We start from the raw sequence: 26537 nt of genomic DNA, 5'->3' as shown, positions 1-26537 counted from the left end.
GAACCCACCTATGTGGGTGCACAATACTGCTTGAATAGTGTTCCCTTTAAATAGCAGAAAAATCCCCCTCTACTGACTTAGGTTTTTGTTGGTCAGTGGTGCAGTCACTTTTTACTGCCTCAAAATAGAAATACACCAACAATGCGCCTGAGTAAACCTAATATAAGGCTTATACGCCCACTGGCATGAATGGGTGCAAGTACATACACAATTTGGGCACCAACCACAGAAGTGAAAACTGCATTGGTCTGAAATGATAAATGACTGTTGCACTACAATGTGCGCTGCTTTGCGCAGAGTGTAAGATAGAGCTCAAAAATGGTAGTTTTATGGTACTTTTATAGGTATTAGGCCTAGTAATAAATTGAAATTGAATTTAAATTTCTAAGGACTTAGTAGCCACAAATGTTTTATTTAAAATAATTTATCCATCTTTCAATTTCTTTTTTCAGCTCTTTTGCATGAAGGTCCACATTACTGTTGTTCCAAATCTTAAAACCGACCACTGAACCTTATGATTGTATTTTATACTTACACATACTTGTTGGCATATTTAAATTAATCAAACCCACTTTAATAACCGTATTCCTTTATAAAACCTACCTGTACTCAGTACATAGGGACATGCATACTTACCTGCAATGCTTGAATAAGACAGAGATGATATGTCCAAAAATCTGCCTTAAATCTGCCTGTCTCGAAATCTTTTCTCATGTAACACCACATACCAGGCTGCAGGACAAAGTGACTTATTAAATTAGAATACATTTTTTGGGGGGACTCTGAAACATTATTGAAACATTAAAAAACCTGGCAGTAATTTGATCACTGATTTGGACTGCTATTAGTTGTCAGGTGCCTTTTCAGCACCTGTATAAATCTAATACCAAGCTGCCATGGCAGCCCGTAACACCATTCTCATCTTTAATGTATATCCCATCAGAATGTGAAGTGAGGTGAATTGTTTTCCAACAAGCCTCACTTCTGCATGCAGATCTAATCAGCAGTTTTCCACAGCAGGGAGCACATAGCATCTACAGCACCTTTTTGTTTTCTGTTAAACAGAGCATTTATTTGACAGCGCAGAATAATGGCATTTCGCTGTGATAGCAATGCTGGCTACTTTGCTGTGATGTTTATAGTTCAACATGAAGGCAGAGGGAAGAAAGGAAGTAAAAGTTTGAAAAGAATGATGAAGTGTCAAAACTTTAAATTGTAGTAAATAGTGTAAAAACTGCAGCAACATGTTTTCTTCCCTCAGGGGGCACTACAGCGACTTTTTACACCCCAGTTATTTTCTGGCTAAATCGTGAGCCATTTTCAAATGTCAGACAAGCTCGGTGCTCAGCTGTGGAGAACATGTTTATCCTCTGAACTGATCAAATGAACACAGAGGGACAAATGGACAGATTGGGTAGAGAAAGAGAACAGAGACGTGGGCTTTTAAGTGAGCTCTCTCAAGAGACAAAATGATGTTAAACCTTTAAGGCGTGCATGCACACGCGCATTTAAGATGAGCATGATCATATCACTTTGTGGCCACCACAGGCTTCGTGATATTAGTTCTATTTAAAACCACTTCAGCGGCAGGACACTGACTCTGGCTTTGTAATTACACCCATCCTCTGTCTAATGTTTTGCCAAATGCATTTAGTCTGTCTTTTCTCATATGCAAAACTATTTTAGCTCATCCCGATAAATCATTCAATGTTGGAAAAATGCCCCATTTTCCAAACTTACACAGCACTCCCTATTTTTTTCTTTTTTTTCATCTCTGTCTCGCTCTCTGTCTGCTCTTCTGTGTTTCACATTATGATCTGCACACATAAATCTCACAGACGCACTCTTTGTGTTGCGCTTTCATTTCCACACACTGTCATTTATTACAATTTAAACCCAGTTTCCATATGGATTATAAATCCGTCTTTTTTAATATAGGTGACTTCACTCCAAACAGAGAACATATTCATGTAGAGTGCATAGATGCACTCCCCCTGCATGCAAATACACACACCCACACACTCCAGAGACTGCAGCAGGGTAGACCTCATTTGTAAACAGATTATAAAGTTAATTGCACACTGCATTTCAATTGAGCATCTGAACCCTTGCGGTTTTGTTCCCCTGATTTGCCATCGCAACTGTTTGATTCCAAAACCAATGTGCTGGTAATGACTCCGAGTCCCATATGGACGGCATGTGAGATTCCATCTCATCTCGTCTCAGGTACGGAGCGACTTCGGCTTAAATTGGGAGCTCCACAGGGGAAAAGTAAAAGATCATCCCCTCGTTTATGTTCTCTCCCTCTGCCTCCACTATTCTTGATTACCTCTCTGAAACCCCCCCGCCGCTTCTCTGGGTTTGGCAGTTTTCATTTCGAGTTCACTTCCTTTTCATTGAGAGTGTTTGGAAGGTTGTGAGGTTAGGGAGAAACTTCTGAGCGTGGCAGCGATGTAATTGCCTTGTTCACATATTTGTACATTACAAAACACCTGTTACATAATGTTTAATCACACACGCTGTCATCCACCTCAGTTTCTTCTGGTACAAATGTGTCACATTTACCCAAAGCTCCAAACTGAATTGTTTTACTTGAAAGGAATCAGCTGTCACATAAAATAGTGATTAATACTCGCTTGAGGAAAAAATCTCAGATCCTGTGGTGATGTGCTCGGGGCAGGTTAGATGACAGTGGTGTATCACAATAGTGCCATGAACCGCCATCTGTGGCCATATTGTCACTGCCAGGAAGTTCAGCTGTGGCAGCTGTTGAGAGCTGTTGCTGCAGGCAACATTGTGAAGAGAGCTGACACAGGCTAGCATTTGCAATGAAGGCCACCTCTGGTTCATGGTCCTCTCGCTTCTCTCAATACTCAAACCACCAGTATTTACCGAACCAATCAGTTGCTCTATTTTTCTCACTTTTTTCTCTCATTTTTTTCATTTTCCTCCTTCCTTTCATATCTGTTTGTCTTATCACCTCCTCTTCAGCAGCTGTGCACCAGCGATTACATGCCTCTCAACTCTCAGCACAAACAACTCCCAGTTTATTGGTGCCTCTGACTGAATATCCAATAACCTGTTTGTATAAGTATTTATTTCAGTCTTTACCATCAGCCCAGGCATGAAGATAAGATCATAGTTTGGAAATAATGTGTTCTTCCTGTTTAATTTTCATCTTACAATACTTACATCAACCCACAGTGTGTGATGAGTTGAATAGATGTGTGTTTGTGGCGGGCATACGAGCACTTCTGTGTACCCAGCTTTAGTGGAGAGTGGAACTCTTCAGGCTTTTTCATGCCTGGCACCGATGCAGGAATTAGAAACCGGGTAATTTCTGCGTTGGCAGGAGTCATCTGGCAGCAAGGGTGCTTGCAGAGATTCACACACAAAACACAAACCCACTGACAGACAGGAAACAGCATTCATACAGAGATATGAGTAACTTTAACAGGCAAACTCATATGTGGGTTTGTAGTCCGACTGTAGATCACTACATCGGGCACTCATGCTCCAACACACTTTTCACATTCTCTTCCTGTTGGTAGCAGAGTGATAATCCCTTAGCATGTGTTGAGGTTGTGGTCTGCTACACTGGCTTGGCACAGCAAACAAACACAGGCACGCTGCCTCTCCTTAGAGTCAGCAGCTAATGTCACACACTGAACCCAGTCATTAGTTCTGCGTCTCAGGAGGGCACATCACAGTCCAGACTGGTCTCTTTGTCGTGGCCTGTTGTCTCTCTGTGTGAATGGTGCAACACACCAGAGGGGATTGCCATTTGACAGGGATTATAGATCATAATTAAGCTCCATGGTGTGACCGTTTATACTGTCATTGTCAGGATATCACAAGTATTGACATTTGGTTTGGGTTTTAGTGGAACGCACAAACACACTTCATTGATAGGCCCAGCTGTAGGTCATGATCCTCAGATGAGATGAGGAGACTGTCGATCCCCCTGGATACAGCCGCTCAGCTTCCTGTCTCATGTCTCCAAGTGTGACAGACATGGTGATACGCAGAATTACACACTTCAATACGAATCCTTTCATTAGTATTCTGCATCCTTTATACACTTCATTTTGGCTCAGTCACGGTCTTAAAGGGACAGTCCAACCCAAAATGAAAATTTTTTTTCCTCTTACCTGTAGCGCTATCTACCAATCTAGATTGTTTTGGTGTGAGTTGCAGAGTGTTGGCGATATCAGCCATAAAGATGTTTGCCTTCTATTAAATATAATGCCACTAGATGGCACTTCACTTGTAGTGCTCAAAGCACCAAAGGAATAGATTTCAAAAACTCAACAAAAATTTCTCTTTCATGAAATCATGACCTGGTTATTCAAAATAATCTGCAGATCTTGTAGCAGAGCTTGTGCAGTTTTATCTAGGAACTATTTTCTTTCTGCTTAACTACAACTGCCAACTGTACCACCGAGAGGCTGATGCTCATAAAAATGCGAGATGTAAACGTTAATGGTGTCCTCCTGTAGGCTGAGCTGTGTCATTAGCTAGCTCAGTGCTGCTTGGTGAGCTAGCAGTAGATGCTGTCTTCTTTTATGCACTGTGATACGGTTGGCTGGTGTAATTCGATAGAAAGAAAATAGTTCTTTCATGAAACTGCTCACAACAAGATCTGACGATTATGTTGAATTACTGGGTCATGTTATCTAGAGAGAGATATTGCTATTGAGTTTCAAATGGGTTTTTTTGTACCATCTATTTTCATAATATTTGAGAGAAGGCCGACATCTCTAGCTGTTATCTCCAACACACTGCAACTCACACCAAAACTATCTAGACTAAAAATAGCACTACAGGTCAGAGGAAAAATATGTATTTTTTATTTTTTTTTATTTATTATTTTTTGGGCTTTTTATGCCTTTATTCCATAGGACAGGTTAAGCATGAAAGGGGGAGGGAGAGAGAGAGGGGATGACATGCAGCAAAGGGCCGAGGCCGGAATCAAACCCACGGCCGCTGCGGCAAGGACGCAGCCCCATACATGGGGCACCCGTATGTATTTATGATTAAAGGGTGAACTATATCTTTAACTCTAGCATTTCAAACAACTTGTTTTCTTTTTGTATCATGGCTGTCATCCCAAAGCAGGTGAGCGGACCAGCAGTGAGGGGGGAAAGAAGTTGCTAGAGACAAGCTTAGAGGTGCCGAACGATGTAGCACAAAATAAATGAAGGCCCTAATTCCAGTTGACATTCATCTAATGAGAACCAAATTTCTAGTATTAGAGTGACAAAGAGGTGCAGTAGGATCCACTTGACAGTAATTACCTGGCAGACAGTCCACTCGACTTGCCCATAAATCTCTATGGAATAGATTGGAGAGGAGTAAGCAGTCAATCACGATGGAGTGAGACACTTCAGTTGAGTGATCAGTTTTCAACTCCTCCACCTTCATGACAAGGGCGATTCTAGGATTATCAAGCTTAGAGATTGCCAAACCTTTGAATCAAGGATGTTTATTTTTATGTTTTACTGGTGAATAAGGTGGTCAGAGCTCCCTTGAAAGTTACAGGAGCGAGGTTTGCTCAGTTGCACTGGGTTCACACTGGACGCAGAAGCACTCCAGTATGATAATTGTAGCACAGTCGCCTGGCTGTTCACGCCAGTAGCACATTTCTCTGTGCCTGTCAGCAGCATTTCTCCTGCTCTCCTCCTGTGTAATCACACAGAGAGCTCTGTCCCTGTCTCTCTTTCCCTGCTTGTTTGTGTGTCTATGGCTGTGTCTGTCTGTCTGTCTGTCTGTGTGTGCTGTCTGTGTGTGTTGTGTGTGTGTGTGTGTGTGTGTGTGTGTGTGTGTGTCTGTGTCTGTGTGTCTGTGTCTGTCTGTCTGTCTCTGTGTGTGTGTGTGTGTGTGTGTGTCTGTCTGTCTGTCTGTCTGTCTGTCTGTCTGTGTGTGTGTGTGTGTGTGTGTGTGTGTGTGTGTGTGTGTGTGTGTGTGTGTCTGTCTGTCTGTCTGTCTGTCTGTCTGTCTGCCCATCTCTCTCTCTCTCTTTCTCTCTCTCTGTAGACATAACTGACAAGCATAATGGAAGCACAGAATGCATATTTGATCATTTATCTAATATAGCATTTCTCTCGTTCATAATAGAGTGTTTTGTGTGTTTTCCTGCCGAAAGCAAGCTGCCGGCACTCCATACAAACTCGGCACTCTTCGTGGCTGTCCCACGTCCAGTGTGCACCCAGCGTTAGGTTCCAGGATCTGTTTGTACACTCCCTTATATTTTACTTTGGTCTTGTTTGTTATTCCAAAATGCAAAAGCACTTAATGTGGCACTGAAGAAGAAAATGAGCAAGCTTTATAGAAACAAGAACTTATAAGTTTTTTGCCATGTTGCTCAAAAAATAAGACTGAAAAAATTCTCATTCATCAAACGTGTTTTAGATTGGATTTCTGTCAATTAATAAATCAGGTAATTGTTTTGGCTCTACATGAATGCTGATGCTTGAGTTTAAGAAACTAACTTTACAGGATAATTATGTGTTAATATGTGTAGGTTGCTCATTCAGTATTAAGCTGGTTCAGACAATACATGTTCTGGGTATTTCACTGTATTTGCATCTCTATTCTCATGCCAACCATTAATGTTGCGGACTATTTCTTGTCCACCCCTTCAGGTCTATATAATTTACTTTACACAGTTTAAATGATGGATCCAGTAGACTTGATAATAGAGGGAGCTCCTGTCTCTCCTCAGGTGTCGACTGCTGCTGACTGATAGGGCCTCCCATACACACCTCAAAACTACCTCAGGCTTTTGCTCAAAATTGAGATACTCACAACAAATCACCCGGTGGACGTGCAGGGAAAACCCAATAAGAAAACAGATGCTCCAGCAGAGGTGGGCCTGACTCAGCGCTTTAGAAAACAGAGAGTCTGTCGGAGCCAAGATAAACCCGTGGCCCCGCACTGCAGACTGTGGCTACTTTAGTATAATGAGGGACCCAGTGTCTACAGTTTGCTTCCCTGGTGCAAAACAGCACTGTATGGGAAATGCTAAAACTGAACTTTTGGGTTGTTTTGTGTTCAACTAAGTTTAGTTAAGTACCAAAGTATAGCTGATCTATGAAATTTAAAATAAGCAACAGAAGCTTGTGTGTTTTCCCCTATGGACCTGAAATCCTGTTCTCTTCATCCTGATCAATACAGAGCTTTAGTGTCACTTAGTCCCTAAGGCATTATGGGAAAGGGATTACATGTTCCATATGAATACCATAAAGCGCAACACAATCTCATTATACTGAAGTCCTACCACACACAGTTATAGTACATATATCCATACACACACACATCTGTTTTAACTTTCTATCCTCATTAAGGATCATTTTCAGCTGACTAAATATCTCAGCCTCTCGTCTTTGATCTGTTGGATGAAAAAAAACAGAAGGGATAGATAGACATCAAGCTCCTGCTATATCCCTGTTTTTATTCAAAGCTTTGCTCTTATCTGTTTTCAAATCCCTCCCTAGACGTTCATTTTTATATGTTTTCTTTTCATTGGGAATAGCAGGGCTTAATTTCTAATCATTACACAGGGGTGGATAAGCTCCCTGGCTTTCACGCTTGATGTCTTCATTCTTAACAATGCTGTTGGTCCACGTGGGGAAACCATTTTGGCATCACCAGCTCGCAGACAAACAAAACTTGTTTTCCCTCTCGCCTGTCCACACTTTACAAGGCCCTTAAGGACACTGAAGTTGATGTTTGCACTGCTGGGCAGTCTGTTCTTTCTCAACTACCGGACGTTAGCAAAGCTGACAGACTCAAGGAGAGGAATTCCTCCCGAAGGCTTTGAGGTGGTTCTGCTCGCCAAAATTCCTAATCAAATTATGGTCTAGGCTTTGACTAAATGCAGTTGTAGTGAAATGTCTCTTGAAGCCTTGATATTCCCATATGTCTTTTGGCATGTATGTGTGTTTATCTTCTATAAACACCTGAAATATATTCATATATAAACTCTCACTGAAAGATGCTTCCACATGCTGACCCGCTCTTCTGTGTAGCACAATTCACATTAATTTTTGATCGTCATCTGTGAAGTGTTTTTAGCGCCTGACAGTAAGGACACAGACAGCGTGACTTAGAGACTGCAGGGAGCAAAGACTGCAAGGGAATAGTTTGACTAAAACTGCAGCTTTTGCGGATGCAGACAGAAAGGAGGTTGTTTTTGATCAGAATTTAAACAGAGACAAGACCAGGATCAAATAAACTTCTTTCATATTCCACAAAGGCATTTGTTTTGCAGTGATGGCCTCTTTCCAGTATTAATAACATTGTAGGCCCAAGTTTCAAAGTGTGTTGAATGAGTATCTTAAGAAGGGATGCATGATATTGGATTTTTGCCAATATCTGGTATGCCAATATTTTCACTTACTTTTTCTGACCGATTGCTGATGTCAATACTGATGTATGCACCTTCTTTCTTTTTGTATTCATTAATTTTTATTTATTTATTTTTAAATTTTTTTTGCAGAGAACAGACAATAGAGTATATTTAACATAGTATTATGCCTACTCTTGTTGTAATGGCCCACAGGCAGATACAAACATAAAATACAGTTGTTTTTTTAAGAAAAGACAGCTACATGTGATGTAGGAAAAAAACATGTCTGCTTCAACTTATATATAAAGTATTCATTTTATGCAACACTTTCAAACAAAGCTATAAAATTAATCCTACTTTTACAGGCTTGGATTATGCTTTCACAAATCCTGACAATAGTCACAACAAAGTTAAAAGTGCCCTGTTATTGACTAATAAGTCACATAATTGCGCCGTGTTGTCAGCCTGTCATATTGGCAGAAATGATCATATAGGGCCAACCTCTGTATTTCATTTTAAAGCTTTTATATGCTGATGCAGTGCTGATATTATCCTGCACCCCTAATCAAATTATTGTTAGGGCTGGATGATATGCAAAATAAATGACTTTATTGGCAGTGGTCATTTTTGCATTTCATATTCACTGAAAAAAAAGATGATAATGTGATTTTTGCTGATGGTCTGTAGCAAACAAGCATCTTTTGTTACTTCTGACATATAATTTCAAGGCCCTCGTTTCTCTGTAGCACCGCAATGCTCCGTTTATGATATTGTCCATTTTACCTTTTCCCTTTTTAATAGTTGCAACGCTTGTGATTTGGCTATAGCACTTTGCATTATTGCTATTTTGCTAATATTTCAATTAAATGTGCAGCCATAAGTATTATGCTCAAATAATAAATAGGCATAAGCCCTTAAAAGTAACAACAGTGATTCAAGTGATTTAGTAAATTTGCCACTTTACTTCTTTAATAATAGTTACCTTAGATGAGCATATTTCTTTTCTTTTTTTTTTCAACATTTTGGTGTCAATCTTAATTGTTGCACTTTTGTCTTGATGGTTTAACTTTTGCTGTCACTTACACCATTAACAATAGGGAGAGTTGAACCACATGTTTTTAACAATTGCCAAAAGCTCTTCGCAGCACAATGTTGTCAGCACCAGAGCATTTAGATTCAGTGTGTGATTGTTAGTGTCTTCATATGTCATGTGCAGCATCAAAAGAGACAATACTAGGAGGAGGTGTCTTCTTCTTCAGCTTGGTATACCTCAGTGCAACTAAAGTGATTAAAGTGGCCTTTCATTATATCTGTGACAGATTTCTATTAACAAATTTTTTGTAAGTCAAAGGTTTGAATTACTTTAGTATGCTTGGAGCATTACTTTTGCAGAGTGGTGTGCAGGGGCACAGGCTCTATGTAAAAAAAAATGGAATTATCTGTCTGTCACAGGGAAATATTAGTCTCTCTTTTTACTTGGTGTTTAGCAAAAAGGTCTTCAAATGGTTCATTAACTCAAGGACCATTTCTGTGTGAGCGCCAGCGTTAGGCAGATAATTAAAACCCGGTGAGCTCACAAAGAAGATTTTTCTCTTCTTCCAGTCCTACTTTTTGGCCCCCGTTTTGATACTTCTGTTGAGATTACACTGAGCATTCAGACACCCACACAGATTTTTTTTTCCTCTGTTAAAGTGGCAAAACACCATCTGTGAACTTTGATTACTTTTCAGGTAAAGTATTCAAAGTGTGATGGAATGAACTGAAGATAGAAAAAAGTGCTTTCATGTGGACTTGCTTTTAATTTGCCCTAACCATGTGAGCTTTGTTAGCTGCTGCCTGACCATGCTAGCAAAGGGACGAATGAATGCCTTATCAGGCAGGCTAAAGGGCTGTAGTTATTTGATTGATTTATTAATTAATTGAGCTATGACAAGCTCTAATAGCTAAAAATTGCATATATATGTTTTTCTTATCTACAAGAAGACATTATGATTCGTGTTCTGCGATTCTAAAAAATATTATCTTGATTTCTGTCAACTCTTTAATATTTCTGCTATTATTTTTGTCCTGCACAACTTAAATTGAGGCAGATTTGCTTCAGGTGTATGCACAAGAGTTATCTTAATTATCGTGACATCAGTGAAGACCCCCTGCTACCTCCGTCCTGATTAAATCATTTACGTAATTGTGTTGATTAATCCCAAACTGTCACTGTTTGTACCAGTGTTGAACAAATTGTACCCCACAGTGCATCCACCTCGAAGGTTGCCAACCTTGTTTTTTTTACCTGCAGGGCTGGAAATTTTCTGTTCACCTCACTTGCTGAGTCGTTCCCGTTGGTCTTTAGAGTAACCAGCAGAGAAATGTTTTTCAGGAAATAAAACACAGAGAGACTGTAGGAGCATTTCATTAACTTTTTTGTCAGGCTTTCATTACAGAATATGATGTTTATTTTGTAAGCTTCACATTACTGGTTCTGCTTTTGCTACTTAACCCTTTGAAACCAGAGCAAAAAACATGGGAAGAAGGCGATAAGCAACAAAGAAAGAAATTATCCCCAATTAGCAAGGAAATGGTGAAAAGTAAAAGAAAATTACCTTATTAGTTCAAACAAAAAACAGAAAAGAAACAAAAAAGATTTTATTATTTATAAAAATTTTAATATTTTTGTAACATTTTTTTAATTATGTGATTATGTTAAACATAATCATAGTTTTTCCCAAGCTTTTTTCTTTTTTTTCTAGACATTTTTTCCTAGCTTTTTAAAAATAATTTTCTAAATGAATTATTGTTTTGCAGTTTGCTTATTTCCTTTTTCCCATGTTTTTGAACAGAATCGCACCAATTTGCTCTGAGTTCAAGGGTTTAAATACATGTGAACAGCATCAGAAAGCAGCACAACGAAGTTATTTTTCTCCAGGTTTCAATTGGTTAATAGACTGACATTGTGTGGCTAATACCTCAGAATTTATAAAGCCTCTTCAGCTGTAACATTATATCATTACTGATAATATTCCAAAATAAAGGCCTGTTCTTGGGGTGATAGCAAGTTTCAATCTTGCATTTGAATTTTAGGTCGTGGGGCTGTCCTAATGCTTCCATTGAAATTACAGATTGTGCTTTCATCACGTTATTCAAAATTCTTATAATCCAACATGCACTCAGCAGTGTTTGTGACTAATGTTTTGACATTAGTAAAGGATAAATGTGTACTTCCTCAGGTTAATGAGGACCCTAAAAGTAAATGATCATAGAGACAATATGGTCCACCTCGTCTTACAGTAGTATGAGATACTTTCCATACAGCAGTTTTTCTCTTATTGTTTGCCATGGCTCACTTCACTGCTCATACTGATTTATTTCATTCATTTATTTTATTCATTTCTTGTGTTTTTACAGAGGTCAGTCAGTGCTCCAGGTTCTCTGTTTGTGTTAAAGTCAGTCAGAATTTGTTGATCAATTAGAACAGTACACTGAGGTGAATGTCCATACAGCGAGAAATGAAAACAAGCATATTTCCCTCCCTGAAACCTGCCAAACTGATGTCAGTTGTATAGAAAGGAGGCTGCCTCTGGCTATTTGTAAAATCTCCTCTAAAAAGAAAAAGTTGTGTGATTTGTGAGTGAATCTGCTATGTGTGTTCAGCCTTTGGCTCTGACTCTGAGACTGCCTTGGGAAAAGCAACAAATGCAATTTGAGAGCATTTCCTACTAGAACCATTTTAACATGCGTGGATGCACATGATGTATTTTTTCACAGAGAAATTAATTCACATGGTCGTCATTTTAAAGTCAATGCAGCATCTCGCAGCCACTCAAACCAGATTCATGTGTTTCTCAGAGCTTTGATTTCTTTTCCTCGCTTCTTTTTCTCTTTTTGAATAGGAAACCGTTAACAATGAATCAACTCTGTATTTAATGTCACATGCTAATGACTGGAATTTTAACTTGTCAGTCCTAAACTAATGGGTATTTAGTATGATTGCAGGTAGTGAATGAAAGATTAAATGAGTGCCATTTAAGGCAATTACTCATACCCATTTTCTGGGACGGCACAAGTGATTATTTGCATCATGAATTAATCTACATTTTTTGTGTGTGGGTTTATTTTTTCTCTCTCTCATTTTTTGGGGGGAATTAATCTTTGTCAAGAAATTTGAAAAGATATACCACCCCTCCAAAGCCCAAGATATCCATAACCAGATATATTAAGTTAACTTTGATATAAAACAGAGAGATACAGCAAATCCTCTCACTTGAGACAGAGAAACCAGAGAATGTTTGGGATTTTCATGCCTCCGCTCTGGCGAAAGCCACGGCCAAAGATTAGATCTTGGTGGTCAGAGGCCAAAGTCACAGTGACCTGATCCGTCTCGTTCTTGTGAACAAGATATGTCAACAAGACCTCTGGGGTATTTCCTCAAATTTGGCACAAATGTCCACTTAGACTCAAGAATGAACCGATTAAAATTTGGTTGTCAAGGGTCAAGGAAATTGTGACCTCACAAAACATTTTTTTGGCCATCACTCAAGAATTAACCCCTTAAAAGCTGGATTGACTTTAGTTTTCTTGTGCTGTGTTGGGATGCTTTTCATAAGCTATTTAGCCCTTGAAACCTAAGCAATGTCCCACAGATAGCAAAAAAAATAGTAGGAAATAGGAAACAAGAAAATAACCATTTACATTTTTTTTTTATTATTTTGCTTAGTTCATGTCAGTTTCTTATTACTTTTTTTCACTAATTTTACTGCTAATTTTTTTGGGCCATGTCTTGTTATTTTGCTCATTGCTTTCTACTCATGTTTTTGAAAGAAGTCAAACCAATATGCTCAGGTTTTAAAGAGTTAATACACTAATTATGACAATATTCTGCACAAATGTCTAGTAGAATGAAATGATAAAGTGATGACATTTTATATTTTATAGGTCAGTGGTCAACTTCACTGCGACATCATAATGTTCTGCAAAAAGCCCTCTCTGGGTAATATTCGGTGTCATAACTCAAGAAGTGGAGGCTTTACACACTCCAACCACAGATAGATACTGTGCTACATAAATACATACTGACATTTTTGAATTTTTTTATCCATGAACATGTCAGAAATTGTTCAGTAACATGTATTGGAAATCACTGTGGACCAATGATCATCAGTCTGTATTGGCTACTGTTTGTAACACATATACCACACTCCACATTGGAAAAGCTATTTCAATATTTATCTCAGCAGGACAGCAGAGAAACGGCTGTTAAGGTTTAAACTCCTCCTAAATATCTCCAGCAGCTGCAGGGTGTAAATCACATAACGTATGACCTCTTCACTATAAGTCATGCTGTATGGAAAGGGCTGCCTCATCCCCCAGTTTTCAGGCCTTTCAGTCACTTTGAAAAATCTATCGCTGATGCTTAATCTGTCCAATATGGCATTCTTCTTCTCCACGTACTTGGAAATGCAGCAGGCACATGGAGTTAGTTTACTTTTATTTTGCTGAAGTCATTTGTCATTTTCATCGAGGTTTGTGAAAAGAGAAAACACAATTGTTTGCGCAGTGGTTGCTTTCAGGATATCAAATAAAAGACAAGTTACACTATGGTTGATTACAGTTTGTCTGTCACGACGGATATCCTTATGTGTGAAGCTATTTTTAGAACATATTATTTAATTCATCTTTTTACCTGTTTTCTGATGAATGTAAAGATTCAATTAGCTGCATTTTGGCACCAACAACCACAAAGATTACTTTTATTGAGTCACAATTGCCATAAAATTTAATCAGAGAAGTTTATTCTGTCTTTTTTGGAATTAATTTATGGAAAAAAAATAGGTTTCCCCATCTGAGCATCTCTTACATTTATTTGCAGATTAAAACAGGCAGAAGCATTATAGTTATATGAAAGTATTTGTATCTATTATGTTAACATGCTAGATGTCTCAGTATGTTTGCATGTTTATCTTTAAAGTGTATCTTAATATTCAGGGGAACCAAAGGGCAACAAAAATGGGAAATGATTTTAATGATATCCTGTCAAATCATGTTTTGCCATTTTGAGTATAAAATGATAGCAGATCAAGCATCTAGTAAACTAATAAACATGAAATAAGCACTCAGGGCGTCCGCTTAGCACGTCACCCCAAACAAAGATAAAACTGTGTTTTATCTTTTCTCTAAAATGTGTTTCTTGCTGCAGAATTGGAACAGTAGATGCGCAAAATCCCCAAATGGCACAGATGTTTGTTTGGTTTTCTTCTTCTTTATTAAAAAAAAAAAATCACCTTTTGTATTCAGTCTAGCCTTTTACCTGAAGAATCCCTGCAGAGTTTTATGCATTCGGAAAAGAAACCAGACATTTCTCCCGACAGTCTCACAGAAGCTTTTTTCTCCTTTTTTGCATAAAGTGTTTATGCTGCAGGGGCACAGTCAATGAAAGACCAAGCCTCGTGTGGAGAGATTAAAAATAGACCAAAACAGACCTCGCTGTAATGTCAGACTAATGCAACCAGAGTTTAATTGATTAGTTTAATTCAAAGGAGAATATGCAACTACCAGCATGACTTTCATAATGCAGCCCAGTAATAGAAGTTTAATACCGCAGAATTACAGGGAACATGCTGTCATGTTAGAAAGAGAAGACACTGACAAGAAATGCAAATTTGTGCTCAGCAGCATTTGTAGTGGAAAAAAGGGATGAGAGGGGGAGAACAAATATGTTATGTCATAACAACTATTTCTTAAACCTGATGATGGGTGTTACATAACTTGTAACCTGGGTTCCAATGAAAAACCACCTAAAGCAACCATGTACATAGAAATGATATTAAAACTCGTCATTTTTTTTGCGAGGTTCCCTGGAGTGCATTTTGTCAACAGAAGCTGATTTAAAAAGAGAAACTATTCAAAAACATGGCTTTTGAATTTAGAAGGTTGTAAACCAGCAGAAATAAAAAAGAGATACATTTGAAATAGGGGTAGGAATCTTGAGGCACCTCACAAAAGAGATGCAAAAATGTAATACATCTGGAGTTTCTCTGTGTAACTACTTGCTACTTTTCAGCAGTGTTTAATCAAAATAAACAGATTAATTTAAATCCATTGTCTTTTATGAATATGGTGTGGGAGTGGTGGCTGGATAGTATCCATCTACAGGCCCATACAGCCTGGACAATGCAGAAACACTGGCCAGAATTTTACTTTGCTGTTGAGTCATGGAAAACCTGGAAAAGGCCTGGAATTTCACAATCACATTATCCAGGCCTGGAAAAAATCACTGAAAGTTTTGGAAAAATCATAGAAATATGTTGTGTGTAATACATTAAATTACATTAATATAACTTACGGTCAATGTATTTTCTATAGCTGACAACATAACGTAGCTTTAATAAGTGGAGACATTTAACAACATTTTGGTAACATGCCCTCCAAACCCTCCATTCGCCTGTGGGTTTAAAAAAAAAAAAGCTTTATTAAAACTTTTTGGTGATTATTATTTTATTTATTTTTTTAATTGTTATAGAAAATGTTTTTAAAAAATAGTCGATTTTCTCTTTGTTTGTTTTTTCTTTTTCCCTAAAATTTATTTTTAACAAAAATCATAAAATGTTTATCTTTTCTTTTAATATACTGGGCAAATTTTGAAAAGATATTTTATTTATTTATTTATTTATTTATTTATTTCAGAAACTGTAAAAAACTTTTTTTAAATTTTCAAATTTTCCTCTGTCCTTAAACGTCCTGTAGGGAAAGTTGAAATATGTTTGAATAGAGTTTGAATCTTATATGTTGGAAAAAAAATTGTGAAAGATGGGCAAGGTAGAAAAATATTTTGGGTCCTTGTTTTGAAATAAGTTGGCAGGGAGTAAGTTGGCATTGTTGTTCCACTATTATGCCAGCAGCAGAGGTAGTAACAAAAATGCTTCAACATCTGTTTAAACTGACACCAGCGTGCTTTCTGAAATCACACACATTGGGGCAGCGTTATGCTGTCGTTTTGTTTTTGGAATCTCTGTTTAAAAAGGGATTGCAGTTGCTCACACTCAGCCATCTTCACCAAAACTCATAGATTAGTCTTGCTTAGACTGTGAACACAGTCTGTTTACGCCCATTATGTTTTACCGTCCAACTGGTTCAGCCGTACGGAGCCCATAGCCCAGTCTTTGTTACAGGAGATAGTATTGTCCCAAATTGGGTTTTTCCATCAAGATGTAATCTCTCAGATGCTTCTAACAATGGATTTTTCCCCCACCCCATCTGCAGTACAAGTGATGGTTTCATCTGACGTGTCCAATGTTGCATTACTTAACTATTTTAGAACTACAAAAAGGACAGCAACAACAGTAATGTTTTATTTGTCTGCACTTGTTTACGATATATTGCGTGCTCTTGTGTTTGTGTATTGGTTGATCTGGCACGGCATCCGTTCAAAAGGCCACCAGCCGCTGTTCAATAGCTTTTATCATGGTCCAAATCTTAAATCACTTGTTGCAGTTGAGTGTGCTAATGGTCTTTCTGGATTAACTCCATAACCACTGCACTGTTTGTCATGTTTATGTGCTGTGAAGCGTTGGGGACTGTCCGTCTTTAACTCCTCTCAGTGATCAGTGACACTGTCTTAGCTTCAGATGTGTTCGGCCACTCAGAACTTATGTTAAGATGTTAACAAAACTATTAAGAATTTCTAGAGGACTGGAGGAAATTACAGAAAATGAAGTCTGTTGAAATGCTGATGTTGTAGAATACGGGAAAACTAGCAATTGATCATTTTCAACATAACAATCTCAATAATAATCCTGACGAAGCATTTCAGGCCTCAGAATTTGAATGTCATTATCAGAGAGACAGATATGGATTTAGCAGTGCATTCTTCAAAATAAACTTGTTAACATGCATAATGCATACTCTCTTAACCCTTTCAACCCTGGATTGACATCAGTGTTCTTGTGCTGCATCCAGATGCCTCTCACAAGCATTTAAACTCCTGAAACAAATTGGTTTGATTTCTTCAAAAACTATTGGGAAAAAGGCAAACTGCAATTTGGCAAGAAAAAAGATTGTCATGCAAAATTCAAGAAAATTTGTAAAAGATGAAAAAAAAGAGAGAGGCAGAGAGATTATTAGAAATGATACATATTTAAAAAAAAAAAAAAAAAAACTATCCAAACAATAGCTGTAATTATTATAATAATACATTTAAAATATTTTTTCCCCAGGTCATTTACCTGTATTTTTGTTTTGCTTTTTTAACTTTTTTTTTTCTTCGTTCCAGGTTATATTCATGCAGCTTTTTAGCAATTTCTTGCCAATTTTTGGGTCATTTTTTATTAAGTTGCTCATTGCCTCTTTCCGTGTTTTTGGATGAAGTCAAGCAAATTTGGTCATGTTTTGAAGAGTTAAAAAGGCAGCATTTGTAAATTCTCCAAAGTATTTAATTAGACATCTGTGTACAGTTTGATGATTAAATAAATTCATTTACAAAATAAATAAATAAAATTTATCACAGTGCATCTTTAGTTTGGAGCTTTAATTGTTCTCCCTTTGCCCAGAATAACTTTACTTTCAGCAAGTTCAGCAGAACTCAGGCCAAGGTGTGGATGCTTTGTTGCAGACAAGAGGTTGTGCTGTGAATGCTTTGCAGCCTCTTCAATGCCAAGGAGAGAAAGGCCGCAGTAGACAAAAGATCAATGTGTACTTTTTGTCCCGTCCTTTGAATTCTGGTTGCATAAGAAGAGGGAAGTTTGCTGTTATGATTCAGAAAGGGGAACAAATCATATTTAAAATGTGTAACTGAATGTGAATTCTGGTTTAAAAAACAGAAAGAAAAATCCTTTTAAATGTAAAGTTGAGAAACTTATTCATAATTAACTTATTCAACACTTAAAATATGTGAGTTTGCTATCTGCACTAAGGAGTGTTATATTCCATTTCATGCCTTATTTTATTCCTGTTTCTGACTGTTAAATAGAAACAGCATTTATATTTGCAGAAAACTACTCTAGGGGAGATATATTGCAGCCTCCACATGGAAGCCATTAGATTCCCTAAGCTGTAAAACTAGTATAATTCAAGTGTTAATCTTCTGAATGTGATAACATTTTATCTCTGACTGATAATAGTTTTTGCATCAGTGAAGGTTTGATTGAATGTCGGGAGATAACTCAGAGGTTGTGGAGAGGTTACAGTTTTCACATACAGTGGGAGGTCTCATCTAGCAGAACCATTAATCCACATGGCTGCATACTGTGCATATTTGTTCTGTGTGCAAGGCTGTTATTTATATATATAGATATATAAAGTAAATGAATTGCTGTTAAAGAAACATAAGATTTTATCTTCTTAAAACTGTGGACACCACTTATGTTTTACAAAAGATATCTTACTTTCTAGTTGCTGGTCCACTGGTCGCCTGAAATAATGGTGCTGGTACACAATATTAGACCCAAACTGCAAAGGGGATGTAAGGGGATGGTATGGCACAGCATTAATAGCTCCCATTCATTCATTACCTGTGTGATTGCTATTGATTTGAGGCTGTTTCAGGGGGTGTTACAGCTGCAGGGTGCAGAGCTCTACATGCCTTGTGATTCATCATGCCTTCATAGAAAATAATATGAACTAACCTCCTGTATGAAATCCCAGTGGCTTTGCATGCAGATACAGGTTATTGTGATTAATGGGAATGGACTTGTTGAAATCTCTCTTTTTCTTTTTCAATTGTTTTTTAAAATGAAGGGATAAAAGATTTGCTGGATAGAAGGGTGTAGTGGAATATATCAAAAGGAAAGATAAATGCTTCGCTGTTGAGGAGTGTCCGGTCAGCAGAATTTTAGAGTGTGTGTGCTTTGGATCTAACTGAGTTCCACAAGGTTGATTGAATTTCAGATTTTGCTTACCTACCAGTATACATCTACATTTTATCTTCATTTTTGCAAGTGATATATCTGTAATGTCAGGTCAGCTGTTAAAATAACGGTACAGTGGGACAATGCTCCGCAGCAGCAGCACCTCCTCAGAAACCATAAGAGATTAACACTGAAATTTAAATTATTTCTCAGTACTTTTGCTAACTCTAATCCCTGTTTATTGCATGTGCGCATGCTGCTTTTAATTATAATAGTAGATGTTTATGCAAGTATGCAATCGTCCAAGCACCTCATGCAATTACAGCACTGTGCAAAAGTCTTAGGCTGCCTTAAAGTTTGCTATTTTCATAAGGTTATAATGATAATAAATATTTATTTCTCAGTAATCTCTTCACTAAAATACAACCAGAACATACAGAAAATATGTAGATTGTACAGCGTTAAAAACACAAATATTTCAGAATACATATTTTGGATTCTGCATGCTAACTTGCCCTTTCCACTTGTGTGTCTTCCAGGAGGCAGTAGGGGAGAATGCAGGCGTCCACAGTGCAGCAGAGGACAGGAAGGAGAAAGTGCCCAGCCCTCATCTCAGCCAACTGGTGGTCCTCACTAACAGCGGGACTCTTTATGGGCTGGCACAGAGGGTGGTGGCCACTGAGTCCCTGTGAGTACTTTTGGCACAACACTTGAGTAAACATAAACCGTGCAACAATTAAAGTTATTATAAAGTATGCAGTGTAATTACACCTTAAAGAAATAATACACCCACAAAATGATCATTTGTCATTTGCATGTCAGTCGCTCACAGTGTGTTACGTTGAAGCACATACCTCCATCGTGAACAAAGATTACAAAAATGTAGAAAGTGCTTGATGAATTGAAGTCATAGGTGCCGCCATAAACAACAGCAAAACTGTATCAAAACATCAATTTATGGACTCACACAAATTAATGCAGTAGAATCCAAGTCTCATCTTCTGCTCAGTACTTCCCAAAACGTGCATTTTACTAAAATCTTACTATTCAAAACAGTTCTATATATGAGCAGTGTGTCTGGGCAAGTGTGGGCCTTTGCATAAGACTGTTTCTATGGAAAATTTTTAAATAATAATATTTAAGCAAAAATGCACGTGTTTGGGGATACTGAGCTACAACTGGATAATGAGATTTGAATCATACTGAAGGGCCTGTATGAGAGTTGTAAACAGATGTTTTGATGTAGTTTTTCTGTTGTTAAACATTTTTTTTTTGTTCACCATGGAGGCGTGCAAACAAACCAAAAAACAGTTCTCTTCACAGATTAAACATAGCATGTGATGAGTAACAAGTATCCAGTTGATCATTTTGTGGGCGATGTATTCCTTTAATACTGCACACAGTGTTGTTGGTCTCTATTCCTCTGGTATGGGGGAGATGGTTACAACAGCAGTACTTGTTTCAAATCATCACTTGTGTGTCCTGGCGTTGTGATGTAACTTGGCAGTTTTGTTCATCAAAGCATTTACTTTTATCAAATTAAAGAGGCCGATTCTCGCTTACTGCCTCGCCTCAAGGTGGACATAATGTCATTAGGCGGTATTACACAGCGTGGCCATCAAAGATTCACACTACATTCAGTGTGTGTTTCTGTGTCAATAACCTTATTATATTGAAAAGAAAAAAGGATTATTGATGTAGAAAGAAAGAGATACTTATTTTACCCCTAATTAGAATTCTTAGCTTTCTCTCTACAATGTACAATTTGTGTTAAACTTTTACAATCAGTGACTCAGTGCTTTATTTTCTTGCTCTGCCTATGTTGTTCTGTTCTCCTTCTTTATCTTTGTCTATTATATCCACACACATAACAAAAAGGCGCCCTCATACATAATTAGGTTAAACTATTGTCAGCGTGGCAACTCTTGGACCCTGACAAGTCTGCATTGTACGAGTGCTTTATAATGAAAGTCTGGAAACCAAGGGCTCAATGACACCGCTGCAAAAAATGCTGAATAGGCTTACACTCTCTCACACAAACTTTTTCATGTATCAGAGTTAGCCAACAAGCTCGGAAGAATAATGAAAGTAAAAGAAAGTGCCAGGGTGAAGACATTTCTTGGGTAAAGTTTGAAAGGAAAAGATCCCCTGGGGAGAAAGAAGTCAGACCTATTCTGGGCACCACTGCACAAAAGGTCTTTCTTTTTGCAGGGTGTTATTAGAAAAGGAAGCTTACTGTGTTGTGAGCACCTCTGACATCTTAAGCATAGGCCATTTTAAACCACGGACAAACCAATGAGGCATGAAATGAGAAATTAGAGGTCTGTAGGGAGCCCCTTTTGCTGTTGTTCAGGTGTCATTTTTATACAAGCGTGATCAGATCAGGTTTTTTCATGCATATTAATTTTGGTGGCGGCAGCCACCGCCGATTTCCAGGCTGCCACCACTTGAAAAGTCAATATCAGCGAAAGTTTATGCAATATAATCATTCCACATCTTCAGCAGTTTTTTCTTAAATGCAGTGACCGCAGTTGTCCATTGCGACACTGTTGTCGTGCCTGTTACAGAACAAAACAAACAAAACAAAATAAACTTCACCACTTCCTACCCTCCAGTAAACCTTAATTTTCCTTGTGGAAATTCCCTCTATGCCGAAGAGCGGTGTCAGGCGTTGTCTTGATAAGTAAAATAATAAATTTATTAGGTCTGAAAATATTGCTGCTCAACTTCAAGAGATGGGAGGGGCCATTGGCGGAGAGGAGCAGCAGAGTGCAGTGAGAGACTAGGAGGAGTCCAGTACAAAGAGTACGAGTACAAATTGCACAAATGGTAAAGAAAATGTGATAATTTTTACCTATTTTGGCCACAGGTGGTCATAATGATGCACAGATTTTGTGTGTCTCAAATTTTGACTCCCGAGTTCTTTGACAGAGGCTTCCACATACAGCAATGTTTACAACTTTTTTGTCTTATTTCTTGCGAAATTTAAAAAAAAAATACTCAAGAATAAGACTTTCAGGGCCATATGTTGAAAGGCTTGATTTGAACTGTTGTTCGTTTTCTTTTTAAAGGGATAGTTCACATTTTGGGGACTTTAGCTATAAATTAGTATATTTTTATTTTTGTTATATTTTATTTAAAGAACCACTAAAAGACACTTAAATAAAATATACTTACTAAAAGGATTTGTTTTGCCATCTTTTTGAGTTGTTATGAACTTAACTGATTAGCCTAAAGTATCTGACATTGTGGTTAATTGGCATGAATTTAATGTCATGAAAATGATCAATAAAAGTTTTTCTCCGTGGCTGTGGCACCTACCACCACTGCTCTATTTGGAAAATCCTGCAGATAAGTGTGAACAGCAGGGTGTGCTTTGTTTTGTGTTTTTTAACAGACTGCGCCATGTTGCAGAGGTAAACACAAGCTGTTCAAGCTAACCTTAATGTGATTTTCTCTGCACCATGAAAAAAATACGTCCACTGTGCTCATTTATGGGCTGCCGGCTGTGTTTAATGTAGTGCTTTCAGATTTAGTGTTAACTAGACAGCACTGATTAATATTGATTACTTTTAATAAACAAGATATCTGTCGGGGTAACCGGTATTCACTGTCGCGCAGCATCCTCTCAAAGTTCATGCAGCATCAGTGCGGCCAGATCTGAAAATTCAAAATTAATGAATAAATCAGACATGCAGTGATTGTAAACCTTAAGGCTCACAATTTTCTGTTTTCACTAATCTCCCCTTAAAAAAGGACAATTGCAAAAGCAGAGACTGTTTAAGAAAACATACTAACTTGGAAATCCTCACGCATCCAAAATGTAATGCTTTCAGCTGTGAAAAAACACTGAGAGTCAGTAAAACATTAGTCAAAACATTAGTGGTCATAAAAAGTTAAGAAAGAAATGTTGAGAAAATGAGCTGCTGATTAGACACCAGAATGATTCAAGGTGCAGTGTGTAACTCCTGGTCACATCGCCCAAAGAAATAGGGAGCAGCATTTGACAGGTCTGCTACAGGGTCCATACAATCGAAATTTACTGTCAGTTTCTTGACTCCTGTTGTGAAGCCTTGAGTTTGGTATTTTGGCTGTCATCATCATTTGGTTTTTGGTGCCAAAAGTGACTGTGAGACTGTGTAACTTGTGTTTTTTTTAAACTATATTTTTGTGCATAACTTGCGTATCTTACACCTTTTAAGTAAATGATGCAGCCATACCTTTGATTCATGTTTTCGGATCATATATCCCAACTTTTTAAATAAACATAAGTGCTCCTATTTGAATAAAAACTGAAAAAAATCTTGTTGCTCAGATTGTTTATCAGCTGATTAAGGAGCAGGAAGATAGATGCTCGAGTGACAGGGTAGCAGCAGCCTATGAGTCTGAGGATGACATCGTTTTTCACTTGGCTACTGAGAGAGTTTAAAACAGAATTGGGTTCAAGGGGCAGCACGATATGCGGAGGCTCAAGCCTTGTTAAGTTGTTTTCTGCTTTGAAATTGCTCCAACCAATCGTTGGTGGTATTGTTGTTGACTTGGAACTGTAAAGAAATCAGTGTGAGCCGCGCTGTACTGCAACAGTCAAGCTTAAAGCATAAGGATGCTTAAGCATATTCAACGTTAAAGTCAATCCTGCTCCCTCAGGTTTTTCATTTTGTTTATGATAAAACTCCAACCCATCGATCAGCATGAGTCAAAAGGTCTTTATTCAGTCACAGTGAAATGAGGGTATTAGTTTTGTCTGCATTGATTTTGCTTTGCATAGTATTTTTTCTTTCTTCTTCACATGGTCTCAGTACTTTTCAGAGATTATCAAAATCTATTAATTGTAGGAAAAAAAACAATAAACTACAGCCAGATTTGTTGGCCATAGATGCTACCTTTCTTTGTGAGGTGAGACTGGAAATCAGAGGTTGATTTAGATGTTGAGTGTAGAGTTCAGGTAGTAGATGATAATTAATCCTGCGGCAACACTGGAGTCTGTTTGACTTTTTTTTTTATATCAAAGCTTTATTTTTCACATACTGTCTGTCCTGTAATCCTGTAATCACCCTGCCTGAGACACAGTTTCAGCACCTGTCTCTTTAAACCCCCTCCTGGGAAAAATTCAGTCTGCTCTTATTGGTCAGCATTTCGGGGTCTTCCATATCTCACCATCCCTGCGCCATCATTGTAGCCAGGAAATGCCTGTAATGGTGTTTAGTGACACTTTCTGCAGTAGAAAATCACCTTTAAAAGCTTCTAAACACAACCAGACATGTTCCAACAGGAATATCATCTGAAATCGGGGATAAATTAACAACCTCAGCAATCAAGATTACATGTTTTCCTGATGTTAGCATGTAGCTACATGTAGGAGTATAAGCCATGTAATATGGTCACTTGCAGTAGTGTACCTGTAGCAGATGACCATATAAAGAAATCTGTCACCAGCTAAGCTCAGTTTGTTTTTAAAGTAGAAAAAAATAAAAAAAAAGAATATTCACAGGGAAGCTCACGGGGATTACTTGTACATGTTCGCCAATTTTAAAATGAACATCCATCATTGTAAAATAATATATATGACAGAACATAAGGAAAAGCATAACTTGCTTTCAAACTGTAATGATCAGGGGAGAAAATAGATTGTTGCAACAGTGAAGAGTGGTGTAGTTGTTAAATCAGTGCAGCAAGTAATTATATTGAAAGAAGACTTGTAGAAGTGCAGCATCTGCAGTTCACAGAAAATGTACATGTTTGTGCCAAATTGTGTCTAGGGTTATGCAAATGAGTATTTTTAGCTATTTACATTTTCACATTAGCAGAGGTAGCTTCGGAAGTTTAGTCTCTAATTGTGAATTGCTCCGATTCAGGACCTTAAACCAAAATTTTATCAAAAATAAATTCCTCTTTATTTGATTTTATTTTGTAACTGAATGAATGGTGCTATAAAAATAAAGTTTATTGTTATTATTATTACTCATGAGTAACAAAAAAACCCCAAAAACAGCATGTAGTAATTTTGATTTCATGTGCCATGCCATGTTTTTCAGACATTATTAAGCCACCACTGTGCCAAATTCAAAGGATGTCTCTGTTTTTTTGGTGTTTTTTTTCTCAGCGTGTTTCTGGCTGAACAGTTTGAATCCCTCCAGTCCCACCTGGACACAATGATGCCTGCAGCCAAGAAGCCCTTCCTGCAGCAGTTTTATTCCCAGGTAGGCTTGCACCTGCTCTCTAACGTCTGTGTTATCACAGTAATTGTTAATCATGTCGTCACTGTCTGTTACAGGTGGGTGATACCAAACATATGATTACAGCAGTACCAAACACTTCATTATCATTTATTGAAAAAATACATTACTGTCCAAATGAATATATCAACCAATGTCTAATTACTTTGCAAGCTTGTCATGTTCCTGCCTCTTTGGCTTTCATGGACTAAACAAACAGTATTCATCAGTTTTTATCGAATTTGAAATCAATATTTGATGCTTATGATGTTCTTTCAACTGTTCGTTCAGTAATTAAAACATCTTGTAATATGCACAGTATCTTTCATTTGATGTGCTCTAAAAAATATTCCACTTTTATTCAATGTTTTGTGGAGCCATCACAGTGCCTTTTGGTTTTCTTTAAAAGCCTGCTTCTTCATAGAGACAAATTATCATGTAACTGCACCCAAGCATTTCAGTCAGTTCGCAATCAACAAAGAGAGAGAGAGAAAATTTGCTGTCACCCATAACCATGCCGGCAACTCTTCCCACAGTCTTGTCTTTATTTTTTGTCCACTTGACATTTGAAATGTTCAGGTATACAGACAGGCCTGTTTTTCCCCAAACATCAAATGATTGTTGTGTCCTGATTTCACTCTTGGAAATACTGTGCAGTTGTTGACATTCAGAGCCAAACGCCACAGAGACTTTGACTTCATGTCTGCCTCTTAAAGTCTTTACTGCATACATAACATTCAAAAACACGATGAATATAATTCCCATACATGCATTCTCCTCTCCCTCTGTCAGACGGTGTCTACAGCCAGCGAACTTCGAAAACCAATATACTGGATTGTTGCTGCCAAGGCCATCGACTACGAACAGATGTTGCTCATGATGGCAGGAGTTAAATGGGACATCAGGGAAATAATGTCGCAGCATAATGTTTATGTGGACGTCCTGCTGAAGGTAATGTTGCATAAGAAATGCATAGGTGACTGTTGATGTAACGTGATGTGCCTTAATGTAAATGAGTTCTGAAAAAGATGAATGGGATCATTAAAGCAGCATTTATTATTTTTTGCTATACTGACTGGGGTGCAATGGACAGGAGTTAGCGCTACAATATGATCATGTTTTGAAAATATTTTTTTGGCT

General features: G+C 37.8%; 1 protein-coding gene across 1 annotated transcript in view; it reads left to right on the top strand.

Moving 5' to 3' along the window:
- The window catches only part of vps50 (VPS50 EARP/GARPII complex subunit), a 133721-nt gene that overhangs the window by 93716 nt on the left and 13468 nt on the right, over positions 1 to 26537 (top strand). The window contains exons 23-25 of the mRNA XM_042506207.1: positions 19722 to 19870; positions 25286 to 25382; positions 26190 to 26348. Coding sequence (XP_042362141.1) covers positions 19722 to 19870; positions 25286 to 25382; positions 26190 to 26348 — 405 coding nt within the window. The remainder of the gene's footprint in view (positions 1 to 19721; positions 19871 to 25285; positions 25383 to 26189; positions 26349 to 26537) is intronic.

Source organism: Plectropomus leopardus, chromosome 18, assembly GCF_008729295.1.
Source record: "Plectropomus leopardus isolate mb chromosome 18, YSFRI_Pleo_2.0, whole genome shotgun sequence".
Taxonomy (NCBI): Eukaryota; Metazoa; Chordata; class Actinopteri; order Perciformes; family Serranidae; genus Plectropomus; species Plectropomus leopardus.
The sequence above is the reverse complement of the archived record's forward strand: the minus strand, read 5'-3'. Positions and strand labels throughout refer to the sequence as shown.